The following is a 22,098-nucleotide window of genomic DNA, read 5'->3' on the forward strand; positions in this document are numbered from 1 at the left end:
CGTATAGTTAAAGCTATGGTTTTCCCAGTAGTGATGTATGGAAGTGAGAGCTGGACTATAAAGAAGGCTGATCGCCGAAGAATTGATGCTTTTGAATTATGGTGCTGGAGGAGACTCTTGAGAGTCCCATGGGCTGCAAGAAGATCAAACCTATCCATTCTGAAGGAAATCAGCCCTGAGTGCTCACTGGAAGGACAGATCGTGAAGCTCCAATACTTTGGCCACCTCATGAGAAGAGAAGACTCCCTGGAAAAGACCCTGATGTTGGGAAAGATGGAGGGCACAAGGAGAAGGGGACGACAGAGGACGAGATGGTTGGATAGTGTTCTCGAAGCCACAAACATGAGTTTGACCAAACTGCGGGAGGCAGTGGAAGACAGAAGTGCCTGGCGTGCTCTGGCCCATGGGGTCATGAAGAGTTGGACACGACTAAACAGCAGCAACAACAAAGAGTTGGAAGGGACCCAAGGGTCATTTAGTCCAACCCCTTGCAATGCAGGAATCTTGGGAGTTTTAAGGGATCAGGTGCACTCCTACAATTCACCTTTGATTACTCCAATCCACATTCTTTGTGGTCTCTATCCCTCATGGATCCATGTCCATATGGATAATGTAAGACACACTATACCTTTAAAGCACATTCGAAGCATGTTTCCTCCCTCAAAGAATTCTGGGCACTGTAGTTTATTAAGGACTATTGGGAATTGTAACTCTGTGAATCCTTTGAGGGAAAGACTGCTCCAATTGTGCAGTCAATATATAATTTGTACACAGCAAAAGGAGACTACATAACCAGTTTGGATGATGCAGCGAACGTAGCCAGCTTCCTGATGTAGGAATTTATACTGCCTCTGAATACACAGCTTCCATTTTAGCTGCCGTTGCAAATAGTTATTGATAATATCAATTCCACAGAAGCTTTTGCCTAAGTCCTTTGTAAAAGCCATCTAAGTTAGGGCAATCACAGCAGGAGGAGGCAGGTAGGAGTTGCAAGACTGCTGCTGGCTAAGATGTGGCCGTCTTTCCCCCTGTATCATTGTGTTGTTTGTTGTTCTCCTGATACACCCGGCACCTCAGCACATAATCTTGGTGTAAATGGGGAGTAGCATAATATCCTGAGGCAGTAAATTGTCTAAGTTTGCCTTATTTTGCATGGAGATACAGTGTCAGGACTTACAAGGTTCAAGCTAAGAGTTTAGAAGACATTAGTCTGTCTTCTTTAGCCCCAAATCACTTCAGTGGTGTTAGCATGGGATTAACTGGGAATAAATGGCATTTGGCTTCTCCCATGGGTGATTTCCCATGCTTCTGAAAAAGAGCCAAACTGAGAGCATGGAAGCAGGTGCACAGACACAAATTCACGTTCTGAGAAGCACAGATGTCTTCCTAACACATGCAGAACTTTCTATACTCTGCTGCTAGTTAACTATGTAGGATAAGGAAATTTCCAGTCCACCAAAATAGGCTTTTGGTTCTCCATTCCACATGGCTGTCAACAATCTTTGTGTTTCTTAGGACGTCTTGTGCCTAGAAAGCATGAGGGTCTGAGAGGATTTTCATTTGTCCCACCACTTTCCCTGGGAAACCCCACTGCTGAATTGGAACAAATTTCTATCAACAGTTTTCCTGGGGTAAATCAGTGGGAGAAGAGGAAGTGTGGGTGAGCCCACAGCCATGTAAGAAACACACGATGAGTTTCTGTAGGCTGTGATAAAGATCATCTATACCTCAGTGGAAAAGCATTTCATTAAATGTTTTAATAATGATAATAATAATATCATTTGGTTATGAGCATGAGCCTGCCATTTTGTTTGTGCTGTCTGACCCCCCTAAAAAGGACCTTCCAAAACAATCTCCCTGTATTATGGACTTCATGTGATTATAAATGGGACATGTAACAAAGGACTGGATCCAACTCACAGGTCCATCTGACAGAAGCCTGTGCAATTTTCCTGTCACTTTCTTTACTGAAAAGGTCAGAGGCAACCATCAACTGACAAATACCAAAATACTATGCTGATCACCAAATGGGATGCTTCTGTGGTTGTATCTATAGAATCATAGAGTTGGATGGGACCCTGACAACAATCTAGTCCAACCCTCTGCAATGCAGGAATATACAGCTGTTGCAGACAGGAATTGAACCTGCAACCTTGGCTTTATCAGCACTAGACTCTAACCAACTGAGCTATCCAGTGCTGATCTGTAGCTCCTTCTGCCTCCTCCTCTCTGAAGGCAAGAACCTCAGACCTGGACAATGTCTTGAATGGACAGGGACCGGAGCACTCTGTGGATCGATGGAAGGACTGCTTCTTCCATGGCTTCACATCTTTGCCATTACCCATCTCACGAGCTGATTTGCAGTTCCTTCTGCCACTCCCTCTGGAGGGAAGAGCTTTGAGCAATAACATCAGAGCCTGCCATAAACACCTCTGTGTATTTCTAAGGCAGGTGGAGACATAGGTGCCTTCGATCTCCAGAACTCCCCACTCCACCCAACACAGAAATCTGTGGTGTGGCTTAGAGAAGAATAGAAACATTATGTTTCACACACAAGCACACACAGCCAAGGCAAGGTGGGAAGAGCTGCCTTTCGGGGAGAGGGTGTAATAGCAATAGCCAGTGTAAATAGGCATGCTGCATTCTTTCCTTTGGGCTGATGGAAGCACAATGACCATGTTGTGCTCAGGAGATCAGCAAACGGAAGTAATGGTATGTGGCAATAGACAGCACCCAGTGAAACATTGCCATGCATGTTTTAAAAAACAAAAACCCCAACCCACCAAAATAATGTACTTCAGTGTATCCACACATAATTTTATTGTTACCAAGGTTGCATGCCAGCCTCTCCAAGCGGTAGCAAGATTACAGGGGGTTCCAGGTGCTCACCTAGGGTTGGCGATTCTGCTGGGAGTCAAGGCGCAGCAGAGACTGTTGTGTGTGTGTTTTCTAAGAAATATGGTTTATTGTACACACATTGACACCTGGGTCTACTTTGGAGAGAGTTCAGAGCATCGCATCTCAAGGAAGGCTTTTTCCACACAGCAGCGTAGCATCAGATTCCAAGACTTCTCTGTCTTTGTCCCAGCCTGCCTTCAGCCAGCCTGCCAAGATGGTTCTGACCTTTAGGCCCCACATGGACTTATTTCCTGCTTCTCCTTCCCAGAAAACCTGTTGCCAAGCAACTCCTTCCCTTCTTCCAAGCCTAGTTTTAAAAGGTGGTAATTTTCCTGTGTGACACCACACCCAAGTTATGTGGCAACCACTCCCTTGGTTACCTGTAGGGTTTTTGGTCTTGCAGATGCCGTAACAGCAGAGCCATCATCTGCCTCTGCCCCTGTCTGGAAGAAAAATAAGCTCAGCCCAGCACCCAAGACTTTAGAAATCTGGCACCCAGAGATCTGTTTTCCCTCTAACCCATAACATTATGTTGGATCTTTCCCCTTACTGGATTATCCACAAATTTGAAAAATTGGATTAAATGGGGTGGGAGTTTGGTTTGCCATTTGGATGAAGATAGTGTTATGCGGGTGATGTAAAAAACATACACACATGGATTGCATCAAACCCACTCCCAACTGCTGTGTGTACACCCCCTGCGTTCTTGCATTGATAACATAGCTATAGTTATTATGAGGTACCAAGACAAATGTTCTTAATACAAAGTGCTTCCTCGCAGTTTAATATTGTAAATATGAAAGACCAGTGTTTTAACTTTTGTGGAGAATACCCTGTCTCCTTAAAGAAATGGGAAATGGCATCGCTGCAGCTACTACTATGTTTCCTGATGCTATGTAGACCCTTCCAGATTCATAAGGAGCCATGACAAGTGGGGTGGAAGTAATGACCATGAGTCATAGCTGCATGGGTAAACTGGTCGTCTCCAAGGTGTAGAGTGGCCCACTTCATAATTTAATACTGCCATTCAACTTCCAAGAGTTAAGGGAAGTATGTGTAACGTGATCCCATAATAGTGGAACCAGAGCCAGAAAACTTTTTGAATGCTCAGGCTGAGCAGAAAAACAATACCATTGGAGCAGGAACAGGTATTCCGTGAGTGTCTTTGTGTATGATTTTGATTCTGAGTTAGTGTTTTTCAGCATCTCACTCCTGTGTCCGTCGCTTTTCTCTCCTTTGCGAATGAAGATCCAGATTCCTTCTTAAAATCAGCTCGCCTTCAGCGCCTGCCTTCATCTTCATCGGAAATGGGCAGCCAGGATGTTTCACCTCTCCGGGAGACTAGCAAGGACCCATTCTCCGGGGACTGCAGCTGTCGCCAGGACGGTCTGACTGTGATCATCACCGCCTGCCTAACGTTTGCTACAGGAGTCACGGTGGCCTTAATTATGCAGATCTACTTTGGAGACCCACAGGTAAGAAGAGGTATTTGACTGTTTTTCTCTTGATAGGGAAGCTTGCATTGAAGTAGGAAGAACCTGCCTTTCACAAATAATGGTAGCTTCTAATTTTGCTTGCTACAGTTAATCATGATGTATTCTTGTATGTAGCAGCGGGATTCAAAGTGCTGTGTTGGGAACTGCCACACTTCTCTTACTGTGCCAATTCAAGATCAACTACAAATTGCATAACTACTTGCTTATAATAGTGAATGTAATAGTTACTATAGTTACCAGCAGCGTTCAGTGTTGCGAACTCACCATGAGCATGAAGCACTTTGAATGCACCATTTGTCAAAGGGTGAGCCGCACATCGGAACCTCACTTTCCCAGTGCGGGTTCCTCTCTGTCATGCGCTGCTCTAAGCATGTAAAGGCTTATCCGCACTTACCTTTTGCCATGCTCTTTCTAGGCACAGGTCTGTGCTTTAAAGCTCTGTGTACAAGTGTTCTCCCCATCCCAGAGCTTTCCCCATGAAAATCCACCCTTTAAAGCTGAAGCACGACAAACAGCTTTTTCGCAGATTGCCGTTTGCTCCAATTCAGCTGTAAAGAGTGTGTTTTCATGGGGAAAGCTCTGGGGCAAGAAGGAAAAAAAAGGCACCTGGACACAGAGCTTTAAAGTGTGGACCATGCCTGGAAAGCATTGAGGAAAGGCAAGTGTGAGTAAGCCCTAAATGTAAACAGGCACATTCTAAGCAAGATGGATGGGCCCCTCTGCAACACTATTGTTCCTGCTCCTGCAGAGGCAACATCTAATGCTTTTGTACTAGAGCTGAACAGAGACACGGGTGGCACTGTGGGTTAAACCACAGAGTCTAGGACTTGCCGATCAGAAGGTCAGCGGTTCGAATCCCCGCGACGGGGTGAGCTCCTGTTGTTCAGTCCCAGCTCCTGCCAACCTAGCAGTTCGAAAGCACAAAGTGCAAGTAGATGAATAGGTACCGCTCCGCAGGAAGGTAAACGGCGTTTCCGTGTGCTGCTCTGGTTCGCCAGAAGTGGCTTAGTCATGCTGGCCACATGACCCGGAGGCTGTCTGTGGACAAACGCCAGCTCCCTTTGCCAATAAAGCAAGATGAGTGCCACAACCCTAGAGTCGGCCATGACTGGACCTAATGGTCAGGGGTTCATTTACCTTTACCTTACTAGAGCTGAAATGTTTTCACCTATATTTTTATCCCATCTTTATGACTGACCCAAGAAAAGCTAGAGAGCTTCATGGATAAACAGGGAGCTGAACTAGTACCAGAGGAACTTGCGTTATACCATGTCAGACAATTTGTCCATCTAGGCCAATGACTGGCAGGAAGTCTCCAAGGTCCCTAATGGAGATCTTTCGTGTTCTTTAAAACCTGATCCTTTCTTCTGGAGACACTAGGGACTGAATCTGGACCTTCTGCATTCAACTAATGTGTTCTATCACTGAGCTATGGTCTCTTCACTACACAATTGGTTTCTTTGATCATAGTCTAACATCCATTGCACCACACTGGCGCTCTTTCCTCACTGAAGCCTCGTGGCTCAAAACATGCATTCAATTCAAAAGAGAACCTCTTTCGCTTCCTGTATCTCAGTTAATATTCGGGGTTCTTCCAGACAGGTGGTTATTGTGGGATCCGTGCTGCATCAGAATGCCATTCCCTATTTTTCTCTCTCCATTTAATCTGGATTTACCTTTCTTGTGGAAAAACTGACAAGCTTCCCCCCCCCAAAAAAAATGTTACCAGTGACCTGTTTATGATATGACCTGAATGACCCATCTGCTACATACCAGCCTCCATCTGAATGATTCCTCAGTAATGATTCATGACAAAAGCAGTCAACAGCATTGTCTGTGAAAACAATCTAAAGTCCTAAGTAGTTGCTCTCTTTGGGCATTAAAGCAGGTACAAAAACCCGTGGCCCTCCAGCAGTGCTTTTTTTCTGGGGGGACGCATGCCCCTAAACATTTTGTGAATCTAAGTTTGGCCTCATTGAGGGGCAGTATTTCAATATGAGTAGGAAAATGAAAGTACCCCTAAACATTTTTTAGAAAGAAAAAAAAGCACTGCCCTCTAACTGTTGTAGGACCACAACGCCATCATTTCTGATCATTGGCCATGTTGGCTTGGGTTGATGGGAATTGGTGTCCAGCTACATCTGGAGGGCCCCATCCTTTCTTTAACATGAACACATGATGGAGACTGGACCTTTCTGGACCTACCTAGTCCCCAGCACATGAAGGTTTTGTCTCATAATGTGACTTCCCACAGATATTCCATCAAGGTGCCGTAGTCACCGATGCTGCTCGCTGCACAGCACTGGGGATCGAGGTATTGAACAAGCAAGGCTCCTCCGTGGATGCAGCCATCACCTCAGCCTTATGCTCAGGAATCATCAACCCTCACACGGCCGGCATTGGTGGGTAGGTGTTTGCCACAATCTCCTTTGCTTATCATTTGTCATCCTGTTGTGTCACCCTGGGAAGCCTCCTGGCCCTCATCAGAAAAGAGAGTTCTGTTGTCATTGCTGGGCAAACTCCTACAACTGTTGTGGAAGTGACCTTTGCAAATGCTCCACAGTGATATCGGTCTTGTTGTTCTCACATGGGCCTTATTTGTCTGAGGTGGTGGTGAGGAAGTCCATGCTGGTTTTAAGATTTGCATGTGGCAAATCCAGGCTCATCTGGCAGCCTGAAAGTTGAATGAAGCCTTCCGCAAGTTTTGACTGGCTCTTCTGCAGTGGATTGTGGAGGAAAGGAGTTGTGTAAATGTGCCCTACTGAACCAATAACTGTACGCTAATGATATTGTGCCATATAAACTGTGCTAATGAATGATAATTAATGCAAGCTTCAAGAGCTGGTTCACACATCGCCGTCTTAAATGAGGAAATGTGTGACATCGTGCCCATAGTTGTTTGTATTGTCCTCTGGGAAAAGGGAGCACGATTCCTTCTTCCAATGGCTGGTGAAAGGCAATGGCAGCTGCCAGTTCCTTTCACTATTTGCTTTCTACTGCAGAAGAAAATGAGTGCTGGGAGTGACCTCTGGGCACCCATGCCACTGGTGGGAAACTTCAGGTCTGAGGACCAAATGTGGCCCCCAAGTCACTCTATCTGGCCCTCAGGAATCTTGCCACACCACATACCCTCCCCTGCTCTGCACCTTCCTTGAGTGTCTTTGCCTGGCTTGAATGGTTCCTTGAATGTTGACAGTGCCTTTGCTTGCCTGGATGAAGGATAGAGAGGAATCTCTGAATTTGTACATAAACTAGTTTACTGTACAAAAGTAAAGTGCACACCTGTTGCTCTGCTAAGTTTTGCCTTTGATTCTTCTTATCATTTACATGTGGCTCCTAGAAGGTTGCCCAGAAGGGAATGTGGCTGCTTGGCTGGAAAAGATTACTCAATCCTGCTCTATACTGAAAGGAGGCAACCTATTCTTTGCTTCTGTCAGTGAGGCCGATCTTATGTACGCCTTTGTAAAAAGGGCGTGTGGATCAACCCATTGTTCTAACAGATCATAGGGCAGAGGCTTCCTATGTATGTTGAGTTTAGGATAGGGTCACCTGGGAAAATGGCCTGGGATGATAATATATTAAATAATCTCCACAGTCAGGTTTTTATTGGTACTTCCTGGTATACTAAGCTGTGCCGATCAGAGATAGATTTCTGTGAATCTGAAGGTGGCTTTGGAGGTCAGTTGGGTATAGCGCCATAGAAGGACTGCCATGCATCTTCCTCCAAAAGACAAGCATGTGTCCGTCTGGAATATGTTACAGTTTGCTCATCCGTGCCATTTATTTAAGCCAGGGGAGTTTCTGCACTCCAGAGGCCAGATTTCAACTGCAAATTTCATCAACCTTTACCTCCTCAACACCTGGCCCTCTGCCCATAGCTGTGGCCTCCTTTCAGCCATCAGAATGTTTGTTTTAAAGAGGTTTTATGCAAGAGAGATTTCAAGTGTTTTGATAGCCAGAACACCAGGAAGTTCTTGAGCATATTACATAAACAGAGACACTCAATAACAGCCCATCAGATGGGATTTGAGAAAACCTTTGTTGAAACTGGAAACCCTAGTTTGCCACCCAAGCTGCTTAATCAAAACATATGTTCAGGAGTAAGACAAAAACCAAAAACAAAATGAACAGCAACCAAAATTATCACAATGGTAAGGCTAGTTGAAGGTTAAGTACTGGCTGATTTAATGCATAGAGTTGCTGTGTTTTAAATAGGGATTAAAGTATCACGTGAAGACCAACAGTTTAAGTAAAGAAGTGCTTGTTCGGCATGTTTCCCAGTTACTGTACAGTACTCTGATGAAAGCTTGACCTGTATAACAACATTCAGAGGGCTAACAGGGTTAGTCTATTAAAGCAGTTGCAAGGAAGAGGGTCTTAAAGACTAAGCTCATCCACAGTCCCAGTTGCCATTCATTCCGATTCAGCAGTGAAGCATGGATTTTCCATTTTATTTCTATGCCACTTTTCGTTCAAGAGACCCCCCCCCCAAGACAGCTTGCAAAGGAGTCCCCTATAGGAAGGTATGGAAGAACAGGTGTTGAAATTTGGCTCTTGTTGATGGTCTGGAAATGAGAGTCTCTGAACTGTAATTGCTGCCCTCTGGCTATAGTATACAGGCCAACTCTGGTGATTCCTCAACAAGGGAAGTGCACTTCTTATTCGCAAAAACACTTGTTTCATCTGATTCCAGGTGGCCCAAAGATTTCAAAAGGTCCTTAGATTTCAGGGTCCAGTATCAAGAAACAGCTTTTAAAATTAATGACAGGGATAAGTCACTTCCCAGGTCTACAGTTGACGCAAAGCAGGCTGCAATGAGCACACAACAAATAGTTGTCTACTTGAGTTGACAACGCCCAGGCACAAAGTTAGCATTTTGTTTTGGTGACTGGGTGTGGAGATGGATGTCCGCATCATTGATTTATGCCTTGGTTATACAACTAGTGATGACACAAATATGTACAGCTGGAGGGAGGAACTAGATGGTTCAGAAGGGCAAAGTTCTTTGGTTACAATTCTATGCTGGCATCACACCTGGTTTTGTGATGGACTTGCTGATGAACACAAAGCCCCTAAGGCCAAGGCACTGATTTACACCACCAGCTGCACAGAGAGGAAGGGCTTTCTCAGTAGGAAGAGACTGGGGAAGCTGATAACATTGTCCAGCACCTATTAAAGGTACAGAACCTCTAAAAAAGCAGCAATGCTTCTTTCTACATCATGTTGTGGTTGAATGAATGGGTTGCATTCACGGCTAGTCCTACTCAGAGTAGACCTACTGAAATTAATGAACATGACTAACTTAGGTCTATTAATTTAAATGGGTTTACTGAGTAAAACTTGTTGGCTACAACCCAATGATTCTACCCTTTGCCAGGCTTATACCAACAGGTCCCAGCAAACAAGATATCTGAATTGTTTGGCATGAGCATAAAACATAATCTTTTTGTACCTCTCTCTGCAAAACTGCCTAATGTGACTTGTGCAGTTGCAGTCAAAACAGCCTCTCCATAGTTTAAAATATTGATTCAAGTTTCCCCACACCTAATTGTTGGCTTCCTCACCACTTACCTATGTAATAAGTCCTTGATTTTTTTTGGTCACTAATATCTATTACAAAGGATTAACAAACAGATTAAGAGGGGTGTTGCTAGAGGGTAGCAAGGGGACTGAACCCCAGATCTTTTGTGCTGGGACCCAGATCTCTCTCCACCCCACCCCCCGTCTCTTCCCCAATTTTAATGAAAACTGCTTTAAAAGATGCTTGCTTTGCAGTGGGGAAGTTCTATTGCACTGCTTAAAGGCTTTACACTAGCAGAACTATTTAGCTAGACACAGTGCAGCTGCTTAGTGTAATGATGGAACAGTTGTTTGTTTGTACCCTGCCCATCTGACTGGGTTGCTCCAGCCACTGTGGGCAGCTTCCAACAGAATGCAAAAAATACAAGAAAACATCAGATATTAAAAACTTCCTGATACAGGGCTGTCTTCAGATGTCTCCAGAAAGTCATGTAGTTGTTTAACCCTTTGACATCTGATGTGGTGCACCACTACCAAGAAGGCCCTCTGCCTGGCTCCCTGTAGCTTCACTTCTCACAATTAGGGAACCTCCAGAAGGCTCTCAGAGCTGGACTTCAGTGTCTGGGCTGAACGATGGGGGTGCAGACGCTCCTGCAGGTATACTGGGCCGAGGCTTAAAATTGTGCTAACTTTAAGATGCTGTAGCAATGGTTTGTACTGGAGCACAGCCTAGGAAGAAGTCATTCCATAGTTGCTGAAGCAATTTTCAATGTGTGTTTCACTCTGGTATTACTCTGTTGTTGCAGCGGAGGAGTAATGCTGGTCCATGACATCAGGAAGAATGAGAGCCGGGTGATTGATTTCCGAGAGACGGCCCCTTTCAGCATCCAAGAAGAGAGCCTTAGGAAGGCTTGGGAAACAAAGGTGCGAGGGAGCCTCTGTTGTATTGTGGGGGGGGTAGTTGGTTGGTAACTATCTCAATTTCTTCTCCCTTAACTTACCTGTTCTGGTATCTTCAACCTCACTTTCCTCTTCCAGAGCCCATTAGGGCTTGCAACTATTAAAAAACTTTCATCTCCTCAATACATTGCTCTTCTTGCTTTCCATCTGGAGATTTATTTATTTTAATGTTATTTATTTAAGAGAGATTCGGCTTCAATAGTGCAATTGGCATTTTTGGTTTTCTTTTTACGCTTCCCTTGTTCCTCCTTTTATCCAGCCAGGTCTTCTGGTTGGTGTTCCAGGCATGATCAAAGGACTTCATGAAGCACATCAGTCTTATGGGAGGTATGAACATTTTCTCTGCTCAGGCATTCTATTGTTCAGCTCCAGTTGGAGGACTAATGCATGCATGTAATAATGGTGTGCTATTTATTGTTACATTTATATCCTGCCTTTCCTGTAAGGAACTCAAGGGCTACAATCACACGGCAATTTATTCCGTTTTCAAAGACAGCTCACCTGCAACACATGCAGCAATCTTTAACTGTTATATAGCTATCTGCCAGCTGCCATATCATGCATGTTTCTGTGTTTGCCAGACTGCCATGGAGACAGTTGTTGGGCCTTGCTGCAGATGTGGCCCAGGATGGATTCAATGTCACACATGATTTAGGTGAGTGCATTTATGGAACAAAAGGTGCAAAGCGAGGTTGTATGTACACGTTGTCTCACATGATTTGATCTTAGAAAATGCAAAATTCCTCAGACTTTGCAGGCTGAGACTGCAGGCCCAAACCTGCATACTTTCCCCCCTCTTTTTCTTTTTTTAAAGTGCCATTGAAATATATGAATGTTCATTCTCAGCTATGATGTTCAGAACTGGAATGCACTAGGTGTTCCTCCTTCCACCTTTTTCTATGTCATCTTTTCTTAGGGTGCTTCCAGGTTATCTGTTTAATGAACATTAATCTTTGTTTGCTGGGAGATTTGATGACTTTGGCTGTTAGACAATATTGTGTCCAAGCAAGTGTCATTCCACACTTTCCAGTGCCCTTTCCCTCATTGCAAAAGGCTGATTTTTTGTGGAAGCAGGATTGTTGCCCAACACCTCTCAGTCAACCATAATTGTACAATCTGAGAATTTGCCAGGATGTGATTGAATCCCACCTGAAAATAGCAACTGTTTGGAAGTGCCCCAAAGAATCTTGTTCTCAATTCTGTCCCTCCCTGGTTCCTTGTGTGGTGACCTCAGCTTTCCAGATGTGCGATTTAGGGAGCCACATGATGCCAGTGTGTGATTGAATCCAACCCCAAAATAGCCAGTCTGGAAGCATCCTTGGCAACCACTAGTGTGGAGCCATGTCACACAACTGGACTGAAAGGATGCTACAGGAAAGTTCACCACACTGAGAGCCAGTGTGGTGTAGTGGTTAAGAGCGGTAGTCTCGTAATCTGGGGAACCAGGTTCGCATCTCCGCTCCTCCACATGCAGCTGCTGGGTGACCTTGGGCCAGTCATACTTATTTGAAGTCTCTCAGCCCCACTCACCTCACAGAGTGTTTGTTGTGGGGGAGGAAGGGAAAGGAGAATGTTAGCCACTTTGAGACTCCTTTGGGTAGTGATAAAGCGGGATATCAAATCTAAACTCTAACTCCTCCTCCTCCTCCTCCTCCTCCTCTTCTTCTTCTTCTTCTTCTTCTTCTTCTTCTTCTTCTTAACATTACATTTCCCCCCCGTAAAGCTGCACCTCACTGAAGCAGTTTTCAGGAGCTTTTACATGGGGGCTTTAAGAAACAAAATGGCTGAAGACATGATTTGCTTGTGCCAGTCCAGTTCTCAAAAATGTCTGGGCAGCATCTTCCACCTGGTCCATGATTTGCTTTCCTGATCCAATGGTAGCAAAATCTGATGGGGAATGTTTGCTTACAGTCATCTGGGACCAGGGAAAAGCCTTTATTTCGAAATGCATTTATGAACCATACCATAGTAGCCTGCAATATAGGATAGAGCAGAGACCCTCATATACTTAAAATCTCTCACTCTCTCACACATATTTCCATTCTCTTTTACTCATGCATGTGCACAGATATATGTTTAAACTCTTTTCAGCCTATTCATTTCTCATTTAAAGTAATATCATCATAAAGCAAAATGATGAATCCCAAACACTGCCACCACACAAAATGCAGCTAAACAGAAGGCAGCATAGAGCAACATACAGTACTTTTCCATGTAAAAGATCATGTTTTTTCCTGTAAAAATCATGACAAAAAGTGGGGGTCGTCTTATACATGGGTAGTGCATAAGGTGGACGTTTGATTGGTTGCTGCCGCGGCTGTCAGCGGCTATTGTGTGTTGTGTGTGTTATTTGTTGCTGTGTCAATGGCTGCTGTTGATTGGCTGACACTCCAGCAGTTGAAAGGGCAATGGGACAGACGGGAGTCGGATTTTGTGATGTGTGTTGGTGAGCGATTTTTGGCAACCCCCCTAAAAGAAGCTCAACAACCCTGGGTAGTCTCAACAACTCTGTGCCATCTCCCCCATTTTCTTAAATTTGAGTCCCCCCAAATAAGGGACGTCTTATACATGGGGTGTGTTATAGACAGAAAGTACGGTAGTTCAGCTGGTCAATTATCAGTCAAGACCTGGCAAAAAGAACAGTCTTAACACCTGGCACATAAATGCTGGCAAAGTAGGTGATTAGTGGGTAGATGTGCAGAAGCCGTTCAGCAAATGAGGCACCACCAACAACAAGGTCTTTACCTCTGAAGAAGGCCCTTCTTTGCTGAAGACCTTTATCATGGGTATGTTCAAAATATGCAGGGTGTAGATTCTTTCTGTGTGGGCAGTCTTCCTAGACCTTTCCCCCAAAAAAGTTGATCTGAGCATCTTTTGCAGTAATCGCCACTCACCCTTCTGTTGTCTCTCTCATTGTTGTAGCAATGGCTATAAAAGAAATGAAGGAAGAGCAAAACTACTCAGATAAATTCAGAGAGACCTTCCTTCCAGATGGCCAGCCCTTGTTGCCTGGCATGTTTGTGAGAAGACCAGACCTGGCTGCTCTTCTTGACTTGCTTGGGTCAGCAGGGGTCTCAGCTTTCTACAGTGGAAATGTAACACAAGAGATTATTTCAGAGGTGAGTCAACCCGATTCTTTTCTCTGTGTAGATTGTTACGTGCATTTGATGCCAGAGAGGCATTGATACCAGATTGATTTGTTTTGTTCTCATTATAGAACATCCTAGAAAGTAGTGGAGGCTGGACCATTCAGGTGAATAGGGTGCTCTCCCACTAATCTCAGCCAGCCTCTGCCTGCCTGCCTGCCTATTTACTTACAAGAGGTGGCACTGGCTGCCAGCTTAGTCTCAGTGACATACTAACCCATTTGTAGGACAGAAATACAGTGGTACCTTGGGTTACACACGCTTCAGTTTACAGACGCTTCAGGTTACAGATTCCGCTAACCCAGAAATAGTACCTCGGGTTAAGAACTTTGCTTCAGGATGAGAACAGAAATTGTGCTGCGGCAGTGGGAGGCCCCATTAGCTAAAGTGGTACCTCAGGTTAAGAAAAGAGAGTGAGGTGGACCAAAGGTATCGTTTGGTGTGAGGCAATATACCTTGTGTTCCTGAAGTGCCCTTGCAAAGGATGTGGACAGGGAGGGATACCTAAAAAGGTGAATCCCAAAACTACTTAATGAGAACTGAACATATAAAGTAGGCATGGAAGGCTGACTGACTTGGACTGGGGATATAAAAAAATGGGGAGGAGAGGCGATGGAATGGAGTATCCTAACAGGACACTGAGCAGGAGTACTTCACAGTGTAGGTCCCATTTATGAACACCAAAGGCATGAATTCTGCATTTAGATGATGCAACATGATTTCAACTTTTCAGGTCCCCTCAGCCTGTTTTTTTAATAATCAAGACGGAAAAAAGTACATTGCATCTCTCTCTCTCTCTCTCTCTCTCTCTCTCTCTCTCTCTCTCACACACACACACACACACACACACACACCACACCTCATAAGGTTTTTTAACCAGCATTTCTGAAAACTCTAAGCAGCGCTAAACATAGAGAGCGGCTTTTTGGAAGGTTGCCAAATCCCAGGGGAAATCTCCCTCTCCCCTCTCTCTTCTTTGTTTCCTGGGAAGGCGAAGGGACATTGCAAGAGAGAGAGATTCAGATATCTACATTTAACTAATCTGCACTAATCCCCGCTTTACTACCTCTGTCCTTTTCGAAATGTATAAAATGGCTGCCATAGAATAAAGAAACGCTAGGGATCAAATGCTTGTAAGAACACAAGGAACTGAGATGAGGCAATGTGTCATAAAAAACCTGGCATTGAAACCAAGCGGTGGGCATGCACGTCAAAGACATGCAGGTGCACTGCACTAGGGTAAATAGTGTGGGAACGCTTGCTCCCATAGCATTATTGAAGCAAAAGGCTGAAATGGATACGATTGTGGAGAGATTCTGATTTTGTTCTGGTTAGGGGCAACAGAATATTTAGCCCCTTCCCCCATGCACAGTTTTTCAGCTCTAAATCCCCAGCCCCCAAGCTATTAGCTTTGCAGACACAAAAGCAAAATGCAGGGATGGTACCAAACAACACAGGATTCAAGTATCATTTTGGATTTTAAAAGCCAAACACATTGATATTTACAATGTTTTAACTATCCTGAAAATGAAGCATATTCATGGTAGTCCACAGAATATGCCCTAGACAGTCTGATGTAAGTAAGGAAATGCAAGAAGATTTGAATCTTATTCAAGTTTAAATGAATTGAAAATGGTGGGCTTCAAACTGTGTTCTGGCCAGGATTCCTTGTAAGCTTCATGAGGATTGCAGATTAGTAATGGTGACATCCAAATTTCCTAGGGAAAAACTGTCACAGCTTATCTTCCCTTGCAGTGGGGAATGCTGGTTGTATTCTAAGGTCCAACATGCAGGGCTAACTAGTGTGTGCACTGTTGATTTTTGTTTTGGTCAAATAATAGAATACTTGGGGTAATAAAAATGAGAATTCCCTGGATGCCTAGTTGCAGGTTTGGGCAAGTACTCTTTGGTGAGAAAGCCCCAGCAGAGATTTAAAATCTCAAAATATGCGGCAATGTAAAGCATGGAAATATAGGCTGTTATGTGGGGATGAGTTCCATAGCTAAGCCTGGCAGGACAGCTTACTCTATGGTCTTAACCCCTTCATGAATTTTATCATTGTCTTAAGTAGCAGTGAGTGGCTGCTCTATTTTTCTTTTAAAATAGGAGAGCCTAAATGCTTACCAATTCACTTTCATTTCTCTCGTTTTTATCTTTCCTTCCATTGGATATCTGTATATGAAACACAACATATCAATTTTCATTCCCTAAGACTGGGACCTTACTCCCATTTTAATGGTCCAATGACAAACAATGGCTTCAAATGTGACACACTGTCTAGCCTGTAGGAACTATCAGCCTGTAGAAACTATCAGACAGACGGCCTTCTTGGTAGTGGCGCCCACCCTGTGGAACACCCTCCCTTCAGATGTGAAGGAAATAAGTAGCTATCCTATCTTTAAAAGACATCTGAAGGTTCAGGGAAGTTTTTAACATTTAACACTGCATTGTTTTTAATACTTGATTGGGAGCCGCCCAGAGTGGCTGGGGAAACGCAGCCAGATGGGTGGGGTATAAATAATAAATTTATTATTATTATTATTATAAATCTATGTCTAGAATGATCACATGCAATGATATATACATGCTTGTTTTAGTTAGTGACCTACACAAGGCCTGAAGAATTAAGAGATGCAGCCCACCAGCCATAAATGGTTCTATAATGTTCCTGGTATTGCTGCTTGCCTGGAGCAAACCATGGGATCATCAGGCACCTGACAGGCCACTTTGCTGGGCCTGCATGTGACTTATTGTGCCACTAACTGTAGAAGCCAGTTTTAACTACACGTAAATGAAGTTCTGCTGAAATCAGAATAACTTAAGACACAGTTCATACACTAGACCTAAGAAGAACCTACACATGGGCAGAAAAGTCGATTAGATGTAGCAACTGTTGGTTCGGACAAGTGCTAACTAAAAGCAGTCACACAACCTGAGTCCAGTTCTTTCAGTGTGTCTCCTTCCCACCACACACACACACACACACACACACACCAGTTGACACTCCAGCATGCACTAGGGTTCTTCTTGCACCATGAAGGGAAAACAAAGAATTGTGAAATTTCAGTAATTTCCTTGTTTTGTCATTTCTTTGGTGCTCCAAAATGAATTCCTGCACTGCTGAAGAATGAGTGAGGGGTAGCAGCAAAGGAAGGGTGTTGGCATGGTGCTCTCAAGGGGATTGTAATACCTGTCAGAACAAGTAGTTGCTACACCCAGCCAAATGTTGACCACATGGAGTTTCTGCTTACATCTCCTGTGGGAACTGGAATTAGTAATATTTGAAACTGTGATTTTAAACCTATGTAACTGTGTGCAGGACAGCAACAGTGGGTATCTTGCCCATGACCCTCCCAAAGCCAGGAACCATCAATAGCTTCAATTCTTTAGGCAGCTGAACAATGCTTAAATGTCCATTTCAAATATTGCTAGCATAATGCATGAAAATACATTGCTGTGATCCTTTTCTGCCTAGGTCCTTAACTTTGGAGGCACCTTGTCTGAAGAAGACTTCAGTAACTATACTGTCTTGGTGGAAAATCCAGTCCACACAGTATATCAAGGTAAAATGGTGCATCTATGACACATAGGTTGCCATCTTTTATGCCATGTGATTGATTCCCAGTGTCCCCCCCAATTTTAAGTTTATAAAAAATAGGTTTAGGAAGCAGATACATTTTTCTGCACTTTATTGCTAATTAGTATCATGCTTGGAATACAGGGTAAAAGGAGGCGGCCCTAATGAAACCCATATGCCCAATCCCTGATTCCCCCAAGTTTAATCAAATTGTATACCCCTCCTGCTGCTGCCGCCACCCATAGTCCTCAAAAAACAGTAGCTAATGAAACCCTCACAAAAGGAAACAAGGCTTGACTTCACCTGTGCTGCTGTAATGCAAATACTAATTGTGGTGCTAAGTCAAGCCTTCTAAACATCTGGCATAGAGTGGGGTGTTTTTGTTTTATAACTAATTTTTCTTCCTGCCCAACTTTCTGGCAGACATGAAGACCTGTGAAACACCATGAATTGTAAATAAGTATTCCATGGTTTTAGGCTAACTCACACAGATATTTCACTTTCCCCTGCCTCATACCATTGTATATTCAATCTGGCTTTTCTACATCCCACAGGAATAGAATAGCATGAAAGTCTCTAGCACAGAGCTGACCAAGATGGTACGCTCTCTGGACGTTTCTGGAATCCAGCTTCCATCATCCCTGGCCATTATGGATTCCTTTACCATTGTGTTTATTTTAGGGTTGCAACCCAGACAGTTTTTTTAACCTGTGTGTCCTGCTTTTGAATGAAGCAGGTCATGTTGCAGATCCAGACAGTGTTTCATCTGAAGCCCCAATCCATAGCTGTCAACATTTTCCTTTTTTAAAGGGAAATTCCCTTATTCCGAATAGGATTCCTCGCAAGAAAAGGGAAAAGTTGACAGCTATGCCCCAATCCCGGTCCACTGCACAAGCAGCTTTTCAAACGCTTGTTTCAAAACAGTTTTCCACACATCAGATGCTGTCACACTGCAATCTGGGAAAATGAAGTCCAAAGTTGCAACCTTACGGAAGCCAGTGAGGCTTATTTCTGAGTAGACATGTAGATGTTGCATGTGAAGTGCCCTTTGGCTTCATAGAACTGTCACTTCAATGGATTCTGGACAAAAGGTGGAAATACCTACCTTTCTTCTTCCTTTACTGTAACAGGCCACCTTGTTCTCAGTCCATCACCTCCACACGTAGGTCCTGCCCTGATCACAGCTCTGAACATCCTTGAGGGTTTCAATATCACCAGTCAGGTAGCCAGAGAAAATATTCTCCACTGGATAACAGAGGTATGACTCATTTAACAGAATATTTTGTTTCTGGCAATGGTGTGATGCGGTCTTGTGCCTTCTCTGAGAACTTTTGGGATAGTCATATAGGAAAAGAAACTGTAAATGGTTGTAATTCAGCATAAACCAACACAGTTACTTGAATGGGTTATTATGTAGTGACAAAGGGTTGAATCCAACGAAGGTTTACTCAAAGTAGACCCACTGAAATTAATACTCTTAAGCGAGTCATGGTAATTTATTTCGATGGATCATCTCTGAATAGAATTAGCATTGGATGCAACGCAAAATTTCTATCATCGTGAGCTTTGAGTTAATGCTCATTGGAACTGAAATCCAATTTATTTTATCTGTTATGTCCTAAAAGCCTTATTTTGTACTTGCTGGTTAAATTTTCTTCTAGTGAGCCTTCCATGGAAACATCTCTAGTAAAAACAAGAAAGGTAAAGGGACCCCTGACCATTAGGTCCAGTCGCGGACGACTCTGGGGTTGCAGTGCTCATCTTGCTTTATTGGCCGAGGAAGCTGGCGTATAGCTTCCGGGTCATGTGGCCAGCATGACTAAGCCATTTCTGGCAAACCAGAGCAGCACACGGAAACGCTGTTTACCTTCCTGCCGGAGTGGTACCTATTAATCTACTTGCACTTTGATGTGCTTTCATACTGCTAGGTTGGCAGGAGCTGGGACCGAGCAAATGGGAGCTCACCCCGTCGCAGGGATTCGAACCACTGACCAAGTCCTAGTGGTTTAGCCACAGTGCCACCCGCGTCCTGTAGTAAGAACAATACTCAGCACTTAATGTGGTCATCACCACCCTGGGCCACATTCACACCATACATTTAAATCTGTATCATATCACTATATACAGCCATGGCTTCCCCAAAGAATTCTGGGAGCTGTAATTTGTTAAGGGTGCAGAGAGTTTTTAGGAGACCCTTATTCCCCTCACAATCCACAGAGTGGTTTAACAATCAATCCTTCTTCACAGGAAACTTTGATGATTGTAGTTTGAGGCAGGGAAGAATATACCTCTCCTAACAACTGTCAGCACCCTTAGCAAACTACAAATCCCATAATTCTTTGGGAAAAGCCGTGGCTGTTTCAAGTGATGTCACAGTGTTTTAAATGTATGATGTGAATGTGTTTTTGTTTTCAACAAAGGAACTTAAAAACTGTGGAACTAGAATTTAGCAGTAAGTTTGATTCTGTTGGTGCAGTCCTTATTTGAGACAGTGGTTTCTTCTACTACATACAACAGGCATCAAATTAGGATAGCAAAACTGTAAACTATTACTGCTGTTGTGAACAGGTGCTATATTTAAGCTTTGCATAGAACTGTCACAGATGGGACTTCTTGCATTTCATGGACATTTGGGCCCATTGCTTTCCATGTTTTTCACTATACACCAGGCATAGGCAAACTTGGCCCTCCAGATGTTTGGGGACTACAACTAGCTAACAGGACCAGTGGTCAGGGATGATGGGAGTTGTAGTCCCAAAACATCTGGAGGGGCGAGTTTGTCTATGCCTGCTATACACTAATTAATACCTTAACATATGGCCTATGCTTATGCCACAACAAATCTATCTGCTTTTAAGTTGCCACAAGACTCCCTTTGCTTTTGCTGCAACCAGTGATGCAGTGTGGCAGGGGCCACAGGGACACTTGCCCCAGGTGCAAAATTATTAGGGGTGCCAAAATGTCAACACCCGGTGCTACCTCAATATAGCCGTGCACTTCCATCGCTGGCTACATTGAAAATGGCTTCTCTGTGCAAACCAGGAAGTGACTTCTCCAGACAATGGAACGACTCTTTTCTTATCTCTGTTGCTGCGATCTTCTCGGTGATGTGGCTCTGATCCAGAAGGGATGAGAGGCTTTTTAGAAAAAAAAACATTTTCTCCACTTGGCTTACAGTTTCCGGCTATGCCCATGATCAATGGTGGTTGTTCTTCGTAGTCCTCTGGGGGCTGCAAGGAAGTTCAGGCAGGGGGAAAAGAGGATTTACCGGCATGAGGCATAAATCCTCACAATGCTCCCCAGTGGGGTCTAGGGAGTTCACTGCATCCCTCAGTGCCACACAATCGCATGTCTGTCAACTTCAAAGGCAGAGTGGGAGTGACCTGGGAGTGTGTTCCTGCCATGGGCAAGCCTCCATACTGGCACGATTTGTGGATGGTTCCTCCTTCATCTGGACTATTGGCTTTAATTAAGAGGCACTCCTGGACCGACATATGCTAATAGGCTGTAATCAATCAGCTGCCGAAAGGACTGGGCCTGGCTTTCTGAAGGCATTTTAATGCTTTTCTGAAGCTTGGGAATCCCTACAACAGCTGGGAAAGGAAAGGGGAGGACAAGATGCTTTGTGCTTTCGTATGGTTTTCAAATTGTATTTTATTTTCTTGTCCTCCCCTGCTTTGTTACTCTGTCTGAAACTTCAAAAAAAGGGGGGGGGCTTTTGATTTATGCTCAATAAAGAATTTAATATGGTTTTGCTGTGCCCCCCCTTGATCAAAGCTGAATGGATTTTATCTATGACTATCTGGACTGGAGTGTTGTTGGAGGAATGGAGGGGGTGGGGTGGGAGAATGAGCTGCACCCGAACAGATGTGGAAAAGAGGCTGAATTTGAGAAAAGATATTGCTTTTAACTGTGTGCCAAGAAAGAACTCCAGAGGGGAATTTTAATGGCAGAAGCCGAAAGTGCACCCTGTTAGTTATTTATGGCAGCGGCTCCTATGCTAGTCTGTAAACAGCGGAAGGAATGGAATGTGATCTTGTACCTTCCAGATAAGCACTGCAAAGAACTGAACAATGGAAGACAGTAACGAACTCCAGACACCAGGTCCGGAGCAAAAATGTATATGAAGGACTACACATGTGAACTGGATTTTTTATTTATAAGTTGTAACAGAGGCGCTGTTTGTAAGGAGGAAAAGGCAGTCAGCTAGAAGAATGGTTTAATGGCAAGTGAAGGATGAACACTGGACACTAAATAAGAAATGATGCAGCGATGGGAGGAAATGATTGACATATGTTTGCAACAGGAGCGGGAAACCCGATTTTAAGAAATTGTATTAAATTAAAGTAGTTTGGTTAGATTTGTAATAATTTGGAATATATATATATATATATGCACTTGGCTTCCTTCAAAGAATCCGGTGAATAGCAGTTTACCCTCCAAGAACTACAATTCCTAAGATGCTAAAAGCATAAAGTACGGGGGGGAGCCATGTGCTTTA

At 43.9% G+C, this 22,098-nt stretch overlaps 1 protein-coding gene across 2 annotated transcripts in view; it reads left to right on the forward strand.

The window, feature by feature from the left end:
- The window catches only part of GGT7 (gamma-glutamyltransferase 7), a 35,347-nt gene that overhangs the window by 5,709 nt on the left and 7,540 nt on the right, over positions 1-22,098 (forward strand). Inside the window, exons 1-9 of one of the 2 annotated variants that reach the window (XM_083746213.1) lie at positions 3,852-4,046; positions 4,147-4,373; positions 6,649-6,800; positions 10,721-10,838; positions 11,134-11,201; positions 11,456-11,529; positions 13,797-13,993; positions 17,496-17,583; positions 18,728-18,855. In XM_083746213.1, the coding sequence (XP_083602339.1) occupies positions 4,206-4,373; positions 6,649-6,800; positions 10,721-10,838; positions 11,134-11,201; positions 11,456-11,529; positions 13,797-13,993; positions 17,496-17,583; positions 18,728-18,855 (993 nt within the window). In that variant the 5' untranslated portion in view covers positions 3,852-4,046; positions 4,147-4,205. Of the gene's footprint in view, positions 1-3,851; positions 4,047-4,146; positions 4,374-6,648; positions 6,801-10,720; positions 10,839-11,133; positions 11,202-11,455; positions 11,530-13,796; positions 13,994-17,495; positions 17,584-18,727; positions 18,856-22,098 lie in introns of those variants that run through there. The other variant, XM_083746212.1, reaches the window with a different exon arrangement.

This window comes from Podarcis gaigeae (genome assembly GCF_964106915.1).
Source record: "Podarcis gaigeae genome assembly, chromosome: 6".
Lineage (NCBI taxonomy): Eukaryota > Metazoa > Chordata > Lepidosauria > Squamata > Lacertidae > Podarcis > Podarcis gaigeae.